Source organism: Cibotium barometz, chromosome 34 (genome assembly GCF_041138505.1).
Source record: "Cibotium barometz isolate CiBa-2024 chromosome 34, ASM4113850v1, whole genome shotgun sequence".
Taxonomy (NCBI): domain Eukaryota; kingdom Viridiplantae; phylum Streptophyta; class Polypodiopsida; order Cyatheales; family Cibotiaceae; genus Cibotium; species Cibotium barometz.
Genome location: NC_141079.1, coordinates 51508361 through 51520320, shown reverse-complemented (window position 1 = coordinate 51520320; position 11960 = coordinate 51508361). Strand labels below are relative to the sequence as shown.

Here is an 11960-nt window from a genome sequence, read left to right as displayed (position 1 = left end):
CTCTCTCTCTCTCTCTCTCTCTTACACACACACACACCCCACCCCCACCCCCACCCCCACCCCCACCCCCACCACCATATAGAAGATAATTAAGCTCCTGCCTGAGCCCCACTCATCACTGCATACTCACAAGTCACAACAACACTGCTGCTGATGCAAGTTTCCCTTTGTCCCCTCGTTATAATGATCTCAAGGCTCTCTGAGCTTCTAGCCACAGCAAAGCAATTCACCAAGCCAGGGCCAAGCAACTGCACCCCCCTCTGTTGCTTAATGGCATTCTTATGATTGCTTCACCATTGTTGATCTCTTTTGGCTGGCTTCCTCTCCCTCCATGACCTTGGATTGCCAATTGAAGATTTGGGTGTAATTAGAGGGTCTCAATAGCCCTGTTAATACTAGTAGGCTACCTGCAAAACAGTTTTCCATCTTGCAAGCTCATCAGAGCAACCACCCAAATTACAACATAGGTTATGCATTTGAGTATAATCAGTTATAGCATTGTTCTAGAGGTAGCCAATGTGCTGCGAAGGAGGGCACCAACCTTGTATGTGGAGATTAAACAAAACGTGTATGTGGTAATGGCACTTCAGTTAAAAGTGTAGAGAGGTTTTGTACACAACCTTAGACAAAGCAAAGGGCAAAGAGAGAGGTGGGCGTGCAAGTGACAGAGTCTCTGTGTGTGTGTGTGTGTGTGTGTTTTGCTGGTGTTCTCTCTTCTCCTTCTTTTCCTTTCAAATATGGGGCGCCATTCTTGTTGCCAAAAGCAGAAGCTGAGAAAGGGTCTCTGGTCGCCCGAGGAAGATGAGAAGCTCATTCGCCATATCACCAGATATGGCCATGGATGCTGGAGCTCAGTTCCAAAACAAGCTGGTCAGTGCAGGCATTACCAGAAATATAGTATGATTAGTATGGACTAGCTCATTGTTATTTGATAGACTTGCATTCTAGGATCAATCAGGACTTGATTTGATAGAGAATTATATGCACTTCCTTATGCAATGTATCTCGAAGAATTCTTCCCTTTGTCACTGCATCCAATTGAACTGTGCAGTTTTGTACTTTGCATCCATTACTGGCGCACTCATGCAAGATTAGGATTTCAATTAGAGAATTATTAATGTTAACTCTACATACATCATATTGCATTTGACGTGAGAATTGCTAATGTACTATTGTCTTGTGCAGGCCTCCAGCGTTGTGGAAAGAGTTGTCGTTTGAGATGGATTAACTACCTGAGGCCTGATCTCAAGCGTGGCACATTTTCAGCTATGGAGGAGAAGCTTATCATAGAGCTTCATGCCATTTTGGGCAACAGGTAATTAACGTGCTTCATCATCGTGTCAATGGCATCGAGCCCACGTCGCCTGGTATTCTTGCATTGCTTGACCATAGTGACCATGGTGGTCCTGATCTGTCAGATTAATGCCCATACTGACCTCACAATTATACCATAGTTTTTCATTAAATTTTTCACAAGGGATGGGAAATTTCTACTTTTTTGGGGTGATCTGAATTGTTTCTAATGCAGGTGGTCACAAATTGCTTCCCATCTTCCGGGCAGGACAGACAATGAGATCAAGAATTTTTGGAACTCTTGCATTAAGAAGAAGCTTAAGCAGGCGGGGTTGGACCCAGTAACCCATCAACCCATAATCAATGATGCTGCTGCAGAAGGGGAGATCACTACTCCTGCTAATTATCCAGGAGGTTTAATTCCCGAGAAACCACAAGAATTGGGCAGTTTTGCCGATAATTTGAAGCAAAACACCGTGCAGAGGCTGCCTAATCTACTGTTTCAAGTGGGCGATGATAATATTGACGGCAATTGGAGCGTGCAGCTTCGGAATTTCTTGTCAGAAAATAACCACCTTGTTCCAGATGCAGCAGTAATACTTGGGCAGACCCTTAGTAATATCAATAAAGAGGCCCGTGAACCCATCAATGCAGCAGTAAGGACTAACGAGAATTTTCAAAGCCCAAATATTGACACTAATTCGAAGCTAGAACCCGTAATTAATGATAACAATAATAACGATATCTTTAACAATAATGCCCATCACCTCCTCCTCCTTAATCAAAGCCAATTGCACACATCTAATCAAGCCTTAATCTTCAATTCAGCTGAGGTTATTAATAAGCTGCCCACATTGCTAGCCCTAGATAGCAAGGCGGTAGATCAAGGCCACAATAATAGTAATAATAATAGCACGGAATGCTTTCCTGGATTGTTTGAGGGTCTTCAGTATGGTGATTACTACAAAAACCTTCATGATTTGGCTGGTTTTGGGCCTAAATCTTCACCTATCTATGAGCCTTTTGCTATCAGAAGCCCAGAGTTTATCAGTTTTAGGGAGGGCTCACCTTCTTCTGTGGAAACAAGGGGCAGCGTTAACAGCAACAAAGTGTGCTACTGGACCAACATGATCTGTAATGCTGCGGCAGGCGCCACTGATCAGTCATTTCAGTTATTAGCTGGTGATCAGGATCAGCAAAAAGAAGCTGATCAGCTGGCTAATCATGCTTTGCTAATGCAATGGGCAGCTACTAGTGCAGGATTAAGGCCAGAGTTAGCATCTGACCACAGCCGTGATCAGCAACAACTGCAATCTAACAGCCTCAGTGTAGAAGATTCTAACTCAATTCATGCTTGGAATGAGCCTCTAAACATGGCGCAGAACATGATTAGCAGCCCTAAGCTAATGACAGACCTCGATCAATTCAATCCGCATGTGCAGCTTGGTCATGCGTCGACATTACGCAATAATTCATGGCAGGAGCAGCAGCAGCAAGGAGAGCCGGGCGACTTCTATGGTAAATGCAAGAGTGCGCAGGGCACGATGTCACCGGAGCTTCAGTGCATTGCAGCAATGCTGGAGCAGATTTAATCAGAAATCAACGGGCAGCTACAAGTAGGAAAAAGTGATTGGACAGAGCTAGAAAAGATTTGTTTTTGATCAAAGCTTTTTTACCGAGAGCACATAGCTCCCTTATTCCAATTGTAAGTCATGTACAAAAAAAAAACCTTATCACCATAGATTTGAGGCCCCCCATATCAAATTATGATCGTGCATTGCTATTATTAGGTTAATTATATATTTTTTGGCCTACTTAGGCAAACCACAGCACGGGGGAGCTCAATTTCTCAAGTAATTATAAGGTATTTGAGTTGGAAGAAATAATGTGAGGGTTGATAATTATGCATGTTACACATTGCATAGAGACATACACCTACCTTATAGATTTATAGTGACATTAAAGTGGCCAGCCTAGGCCAACCCAATGAACAACACCACCTTCTTCAATTGATTTATCAGCACATGCACACTATAGATTGATTTTGTGGACTGGCAATCTGTCCCTTCATGTAATGTACATTTTTGAAGTATATAGTACAAGAGAGTAATTTTTTTCTCCAAAGGGATCATCACTTTATTGGTACCACCAAATAACTATGAGATACATGCAAAGTCTTTGAAAATATGATTTGCAAAGTTGTTGATCCAATTTCCAATTTTTTCTTCTATACTATGCTTGTAAGCTAAATAAGAACATAATGATTCTTTTCTAGTAATCATAATAAGACAACGGAATGTTTTATAGCTCTCCTCTTCTCCACTCCCCAAACATGCGTATAAATTGGAGGTGTTTATGAATATTTTTCAACATGTGACCACACGAATCAAGGCTCTTATAATTAGCCCACTTAATTAATGTACAAGGGGCTTTGCATCCCCCATAAATTTAGAGAGCCTATTTTTGGTTTCATCCATCAAATAAGAAAACATTTGGTTTCTTGTCCCTTCAACAATTATTACCTCAACTTTGGTACGATACCTTTAAGATTTGATACTTTGAAAAAAGAACAAAGCTTATCAACGCAAAATATCAAGGATTCCCTCTTAAAAGAAGAGCCTCGATCCTCTCTTGTCATGAAGTTACGTTGCTTTCTCCTTTTGATTCCTATATTCAACTTTGTTTATTTAAAATAGAAAATAAGATATTTGAGTAGACTTTGAGCTAAATTATATTAATTCTATAGGTAGGATGAGGTAGAAAAAACATTGCTATTGAGGTGCTTTGCTAAGGTCTTTAATTCAAAAGCAAGAGGGATGTATTCTTTTGAGTGTGTGCGTGTGTGTGTGCACGTGCATTTGTGTGTGTGTGTGTGTGTGTGTGTGTGTGTGTGTGTGCACATGCATTTGTGTGTGTGTACACATGCATTTTGTATTCAAATTGGAAAGACGCCTCATCCTGTAGGTGTGTGTGTGCACGTGCATTTGTGTGTGTGTGTGTGTGTGTGTGTGTGTGTGTGCACATGCATTTGTGTGTGTGTACACATGCATTTTGTATTCAAATTGGAAAGACGCCTCATCCTGTAGGTTATGTATTTGTACGTCTTAATTTGTCCCTCTTTGTAAGTGTGTGTGTGTGTGTGTGAAAAAGAATTATTTCTCTATGGGTGTTTGCAAGTACCACATGCTCTCTCTCTCTCTCTCTCTCTCTCTCTCTCTCTTGTGTGTGTGTACACATGTCCTCTTGCTATGACATGGGAATTTGAACAGCCCAATGGACTCTCTCTCTCTCTCTCTCTCTCTCTCTCTTGTGTGAGTGTGTACACATGTCCTATTGCTATGACATGGGAATTTGAACAACCCAATGGACTCTCTCTCTCTCTCTCTCTCTCTCTTGTGTGTGTGTGTGTACACATGTCCTGTTGCTATGACATGGAAATTTGAACAACCCAATGGACTCTCTCTCTCTCTCTCTCTCTCTCTCTCTCTCTCTCTCTCTCCACACACACACACACACACACACACACACACACACACACACTGTTGAGATGTCAAGCTCAACATGAGCTGATACTCATGAGAGACGCCTGCATGATTGTTTGACATTTACATCATTGGCAGGTTTGGTAGTAGATGGCACCGACATATCTTCGCCAGAGATTTTACAGCTGGACTACACCGACTAGTCCACACATATCCACTCTACTTAGCGTGTTTACATTATGGACTATTGCTTGTATATATACTCTATTATGTGTGTTAGTCACTTTATCTTCTTTGTAGACCTCTTTTGTTGTGTGAAGAAGAAGAAGATTTTTCAGCCTCTCACCTTGTGTGTTCTCTTCTAGGGTTTGTGTGAGTGTGTGTGTGCTTATAAGAGCTGAAGCTCTCTTCTCCCTGCATCTTTTCACACACTATATGCACAAATAAAGATGTTTAAACCTATAGATACACACATAGTAGGAGAAGGCGTACAGAATACGAGCAAAATTCACACACCATATCACTACAAGAGGATGATGGTATAATCGCACGAAATAGCCACACGACGTAGTGAGAGAGTCACGCTTGCATGCAACATGAGTTTTTTTTCCAATATGCAGCTATATACATGGCTATAGCTGCATATGTAGCCACGTACTGTTACAAAAGTAATTCTCTTGAATAGTGTGCATCCTTTATTTTCCCCATCTTTTCTCCCAAAAACCTACGCTAAACTCGTTTCCTCTCTTCCCTTCATCTTCCATACCTCAAGTACCTCAAGCATGAAAGTCATACTCTCCTTCATTTATGTGCTTTCATAGTTTGATGATGAAGTAAGGGTTTATATTCTCTATTCTCTCATCTTTGTTTCAATCTCTATGTGAATACTTAGGTCTTGATTTTTGTCTATTCTTTCACTTGTCTTCACTTGCATAGCTCTAATTTATTTATTTTTATGCTTCTACTTGTAGATTGGAACTTGTCTTTCGATGAAAACTCTACTTTTCAACAAACACTCAACTCCTCTAAATTAAGGTAAGAGCACTTGTCTTTCACAAACCCTTTCTTTACTTGTTTATGGTGTATCCTTGGGTGCTTGGGAGCATTTTTTTAAGTATGCATACAATCATTTTTTAAAGCTTATGCATAAAGCGTCTTTGCATAAAGCTCATGAAGCCTTTATACATGAAGGCTTGATGCATTATGGCTTTATGTATGAAGCCTTTATGCTTAAGCGTTATGTATGAAGCCTTTATGCTTAAGCGTTATGCATAGAGGCTTAAGCATAAGGCTTTGTGCATAAAGTTCTTATGCTGAAGCCTATATGCATAAAGCTTTGAGGCCTTATGTATACAGGCTTAATGACAAAGGGATTTAAGCTTTTAGGCGTAAGCCCTATGCATAAGGGCTTAATGCATTATGGCTTCATACATAAACCTTATGCATGGAGGCTTGAGGATAACGCTCTATGCAAAAAGCCCTTATGCTTAAGCCTTCATGCATAAGGGCTTATTTCATGAAGTCTTTATGCTTAAGCTTTATGCATAAGGGCTTATTGCATGAAGGGCTTATTGCATGAAGCCTTATGCATAGAGGCTTTATATAAAGCCTCTATGCATAAGGGCTTGTTGCATGAAGGGCTTATTGCATGAAGCCTTATGCATAGAGGCTTTATATAAAGCCTCTATGCATATAAAGCCTCTATGCATAATGTTTTGAGGCTTAAGCATTAAGCCTCTATGCATAAGGCTTAATTATAATGTTTAAGCCTTATGCATAGAGCCTTAAGCATAAGAGCTTTATGCATAAGGCTTAAGCCTTATGCATAAGGGCTTAATGCATGAAGTCTTATGCAACAAGCATTATGGCTTCATGCATGAAGCCTTTATGCATAAGAGTTCTACATGAAGCTTAATGCATATGGCTTATGCATAAAGCTTAATGCTTAAGCCATATACTTAAAGTTTAATACATAAGCCATATGCATAAGGCTTATGCACAAAGCTTCTTAACATATATATTTTCTTATGCTTGTAGATTGTCCTCGTAACATAAGCTCAACTTTGCAACGCATTGCCTACATATCTTCTTCTCAAGGTAAGAGTACATGTCTTTCATAGTTCATTTCTTTACTTGTTTATGTTCCACCCCCGAGTGCTTGGAAGTATTTTATTTCATTACACATAAAGCATAAGTACATATGCATTAAGCTTATGCATAAAGCCATATGCATTAAGCTAATGCATGAAGCCATATGCATTAAGCTTATGCATATGCATATGGCTTTTGCATAAATATATATGTAATAAGCCATATGCATAAAGCTTATGCTTCAAGCTTAATGCATATGGCTTTTGCATAAATCTTATGCATAAAACTAATTAATGAATTGAGAGCTCTGTTTATGCTCATCAATGCTTATGCTTAAGGCTTTATGCATTAAGCTTAATGCATAAGCCGCATGCTTAAAGCTTAATACATAAAGCTTAATGTATGAAGCTTTTGCATAAATATTAATACATATGGCTTAAGCTTATGCGTGCATTGAGAGCTCTATGTTATCTTTATGCATTATGCATAGACTATAAAATGTAATGCTTAATCAATGTAATGCAAATTTGTACAGGTTTATTTTCAATGGGTAGACCCAAAACATTAATGAAGATAGTTAATAACATGTTATTGTTGTTCACGTACCAAAACAATGAAGATGCATACAACACTGTTCTTCGTAGAAAGCAGTATGTCATAGATTTTGTTTGCGGCATACAAGAGCATGGCGGGTGTACTCAAGACAACATCCACAGAGCCCAAGAGAAGCTTTTGGAAGCAGTCATGGAGTGGAAGGAGATTCATCTTATCTTTTCCATGCAAGAAACAATAGCTTGTAATGAGCTTGTCAATTTAGTGCAATGAGCTCGACAAAATGTAGTTTAGGATTAAGGTGTAATGAAGTATGTAATTTGTAATATAATCCATGACATTATTGTATTGTAATTATTTTTTGTGTTTTAAGTGTTATAAAAAAATGTCATTAGCAAGTGTTTAAATAATTTGATTTAAAAAAACAAGGACAGAATGGGGGAGAGATGTGGATGTGTCTCCACAAATCTCACCTATTCTGTCCTAGGGTGCTTGCTATGTGATCGTGCCACAGGGTCGAGGTATTTTTATTACACAGGATTTACATGTCCCAGTTCACTCTAAGATCACTCTTATGACATTTTGTGGACCTATTAGTTTCATGGGGTTTGTGGCATTAGTTTGCTCACTACAACAGAAGTATGACCACATATGGGCTATGTGCTAATGCTACCTCTCTTGCTGGACAAGGCATTACCCATAACGAATCAGAGAGATTGTATATCGATGGGAGTAGACCTTACACTCAAGGAAATATATTGGGACTAATCAACAGTGCATAGGGAGGAATTAAAGAACTAACTGTACTTTTGTGGAGTGTGACAATGGTCATAAGCCGATGTACACGAGTAGAGACGTGCCTAGATACATTGTAGTTAATGCTATTAGATTATTGTGTGTTGGTGAGGAGTTTCTAGTGAATTATGTTTGGCATAGGCAACTGCTAGCTCCACATAGAGTGTAACATTTTTAGTGCATATGTCTTTTGTAATGGGTTTCAATCCATGCCATTCTAGTAGTATATTTACATTTTTCACTTATTGTATCTTGTGGCGCTCAAGGTCCTATTAATTTGAGTATATTTGAAATAGCATGTGTACATGATGTCAAAATTTGATGCGACTTTGCAAATGTGTTTATTCATGCTTTGTTGTCACTTGTCTTATTATGAATTATTCTTTCTTTATGATTGTCTAACTCGTATAAGATCACAGATTCCAGAGTATGATATTGCAGAGGATGTGCCCTTATATCATCAAGGTCACTCTCAATTGCTAGTAGAGTGTATGTGGGTTTTTAGAGCACATGATCCTAGTATTGTTCAAAGGTTTAGAGAGCGATACGCATTTCAATAGAAAACCCTAACGATGCGGAACATGATGCTGATGACATGACGGGATTTCTTGATGATTAGTTTTAGAGTAATATAGATGACAATGATCCTCATGAAAAATATCTTTGAGAAGAAGCACTCACAAAGATCTATGAGGGTTCTTCTATGACAAGATTATCTATGATGTACATGGATGCTAAGTGATAGGATATCTATGACAAGATTATCTATGATGTACATGGATGCTAAGTGATAGGATATCTTATTTTCCTAATAAATTGTTGTTTTTACCAGATTACTTTCTAGTAAGGCTCTACTGCCCGATAACCCATCCCAAAAACAAGAAACGAGGCATGAAAGATGACAACATGATCCATGCATGTATCAATGATTGCATTTTGTATTGAGGAGAGCATCAAAACTGTGTTTCATGTCCCAAATGCGGTGCTTCACATTTTAAGGAGGGAGCAACACTTATTCCTCAAAAGTTTCTAAGACATTTTCCATTATTCCCATGAATAGAGTACTTATTTCGGAGCCTAGAGTTATCAAAGCTTATGGATTGGGTGACAAAGAACGTGAACACAAAGGGGATCCTACACATTCCATCTGACTTTGAAGCCTTCAATCACATTGATAGAACATGGCCAAAGTTTAGTCAAGAACCCTGTCACTTAAAACTTTGTGGTGGTCATTTTCGCATAAATCAAGAAAGCGGTAAACTTGGCTGGTAGTGCTAATAAATTATAACCTACCTTTGTAGGCCCCTTCTTCGTCATTAGTGTTTTCTCTTTTGGTGCTCCTTCTCTGCGTTTTTCTCATGGAGTTCAAGGTCCAATCTAGAGAGGGGGATTCATTGGTGATTGGTGGACTATTTTTATAGCTTGAATTGTAACTGGAGATATGTTTCTTTCCTGTGGTGCAGCCTAACAAAAGTGGCTCTTACTGTTCATCTTCTTCCCCAGCTTACCTGCCCTCCCAATGGGTGTTTTCGGAGGATTTTTGTGGTTTTTTTTGTTGATGCCCAACTTCTCTCTATCTCAAATTTTTGAGAGAGTTGATTGGTCCTTATGGTTCCTACTACTCGAGAAGTTTTGGAGATTGGTGGTGGAGTGCTGAGATAATCTGTGGTGGCACAAAGGCTTGCTTTATGGAGGTTTTCTATTGCTATGGATATGGGTTCCCTCTTGGAGGAGGCATCTATCCTTGTTTCTACGGAGAAGGTAAGGTTCCCTCATTGTGGACAGGATCACACACTTGCTACAGTGCAAAAGACAAGACAGTGTCACTCTGCTACTTTTGTGGATTGCAAAAGACAAGATGGGGTCATTTGGCCAAGGATTGCAAGAACAAAGTTCAAGACATGGCACAAGCGTGCACATGACATTCTCTTCTAACCTTGATGATGAGATGGACACTCTATCACCCCTTCTCCCTGGACTGCTCTATTAAATCTGAAATTGCTACTAACTTTGACCTTCTACTTTACTGACTTCAGCTTTAACTAATATTTTTATCTGAAATCACCTTCACTCTTGATATCCACTTCCAAGTCTTGAGGTGAAGAAGTGAGCATCTGTTCAACTGTTGTTCCCATTCCTACTTTCCCTTAACCTTGACACAATAGTGGCTCAACTATTGGAACTGATCATGCTTGTTACTAGGCCATTGGAAATGAGGTACTAGGTATGCATTCATACCCTTAGAAAATGAGGTACTAGGTATGCATTCATACCCTTAGAAAATGAGGTACTAGGTATGCCTTTGGAAATGATCTGAGAGCTTAATGAGGTACTAGGTATGCATTCATACCCTTAGACAATGCTTCCTTTGGATTTGCCTATTGTTACAAACCACTCCATCTGCTACCTTGCTACATCCTTTGTGCTGGAACTGTGCACCTTCCTTGGGACTATGCTTAGTGGTAACACATGATTAAGGTAGAGGAGAGAAAAGAAGAGAGATTGGTGTTAGGGGTTTTTTGTATTTATATATGGTACAAAAAGGTCAAGTGGTTGACCTTCATGCCCCCTTTCTACATGCTTCTACTGAGGCTAATGATGATGCAACATGCAAAATATCAATGGAAGAATCGACAACTTCAATGCTCAAAATTTAGCAATCGTTGAAGATAATGCACAACATAGAAGAAGATGTGTAGAAACGCGAGAGAGAGAGAGAGAGAGAGAGAGAGAGAGAGAGAGAGAGAGAGAGAGAGGGGAGGGAGAGGACACAGTATTGGGCCCTGAATACCCTCTGTAGGGCCCCCACCATGAATGGTGTATTTGATTTATTAGAATGTTGTAAATTTGAAATAAAGATTGGCTCTTCCAATTTGGTACTCTGTTCTACGATTGTTTGCATCATCTGTAGGAACATATCATGCACACTCATGTCTCCCAACCTCGAAGGACTACCTAGTGCACTTTGTTTTGAAGTTTGTCATTCTCTCTCCTCGTGAAAGCTTCCATAGCGAGAAAATGCACTTCCTTTTCAGAGCCCAATCTGACCATCGACTATGCGTTTGGGAGACTTCCAGAGGCTAAAAACCAACTATATGAGATGGTAGTAAATTGTAGTTAAACTGATTAATAAACATATAATTTTATTTTAAATGCAAGGACCAAGACAAGGTAAGTAAGAAATTTTTCATCGCACAGCTACAGCGAGAGTTTGAGGTCGGCGGCTGGAGCCACAAGGGTGTGTTACATGAGTGTGCAATATTACTCAAGCACTGGAGAGATAATGCACGGTAATAATACCCAACCTTATTTGAAAGACTGAGCAAATAAACGTATATGTGATGTTTGAAAGCTCTAAAAGCATGTGACACATTGAAACTAGGGGAATCATTGGAGAAGAAGGGTCTAGCATCTTGTAGTTCCTCTTCCATTAAGTCCAACCTAGGTGGTATAGGTAAAGTTGACATTACAGACTTTGTTACATGCTCAATGCCAAACTCAGGGAGGTCTTCGTTCCCCTCGTCCTCGTATTTCTCCTCACATTCCTCATTTACATTAGATGGTCTTGGTCTATCTCCTTGAGCAATTACCATCACATTGAGGTCAGGGGATGTGTACACTCCTCCTCATCCCCATTGATGTATTTTATTGGATATCAATATGGTTGCCATCCTCGAGCAAGGAGGCAAGTGCGCTATCAAAAATTTGTCAACCTTAAGGATGCACAATTTGCCACCATGGACTGCC

At 39.6% G+C, this 11960-nt stretch overlaps 1 protein-coding gene across 1 annotated transcript; it reads left to right on the top strand.

Moving 5' to 3' along the window:
- Positions 1–208: 208 nt before the first annotated feature.
- LOC147619162 (uncharacterized) lies at positions 209–3417 on the top strand. Its single transcript, XM_086774335.1, has 3 exons — positions 209–870; positions 1186–1315; positions 1529–3417. The coding sequence occupies exons 1-3, from the start codon at positions 738–740 to the stop codon at positions 2883–2885; spliced, it is 1620 nt and encodes a 539-aa protein (XP_086630461.1). The 5' UTR covers positions 209–737; the 3' UTR covers positions 2886–3417.
- The last annotated feature ends 8543 nt before the right edge of the window (positions 3418–11960 follow it).

Bases quoted from the DNA above. Each gene is read 5' to 3' on its own strand.
- LOC147619162 (XM_086774335.1), top strand. From the start codon at position 738: ATGGGGCGCCATTCTTGTTGCCAAAAGCAGAAGCTGAGAAAGGGTCTC. The intron at 871-1,185 runs GTCAGTGCAGGC...TGTCTTGTGCAG, and splicing joins CTCAGTTCCAAAACAAGCTG to GCCTCCAGCGTTGTGGAAAG. The intron at 1,316-1,528 runs GTAATTAACGTG...TTTCTAATGCAG, and splicing joins CATGCCATTTTGGGCAACAG to GTGGTCACAAATTGCTTCCC.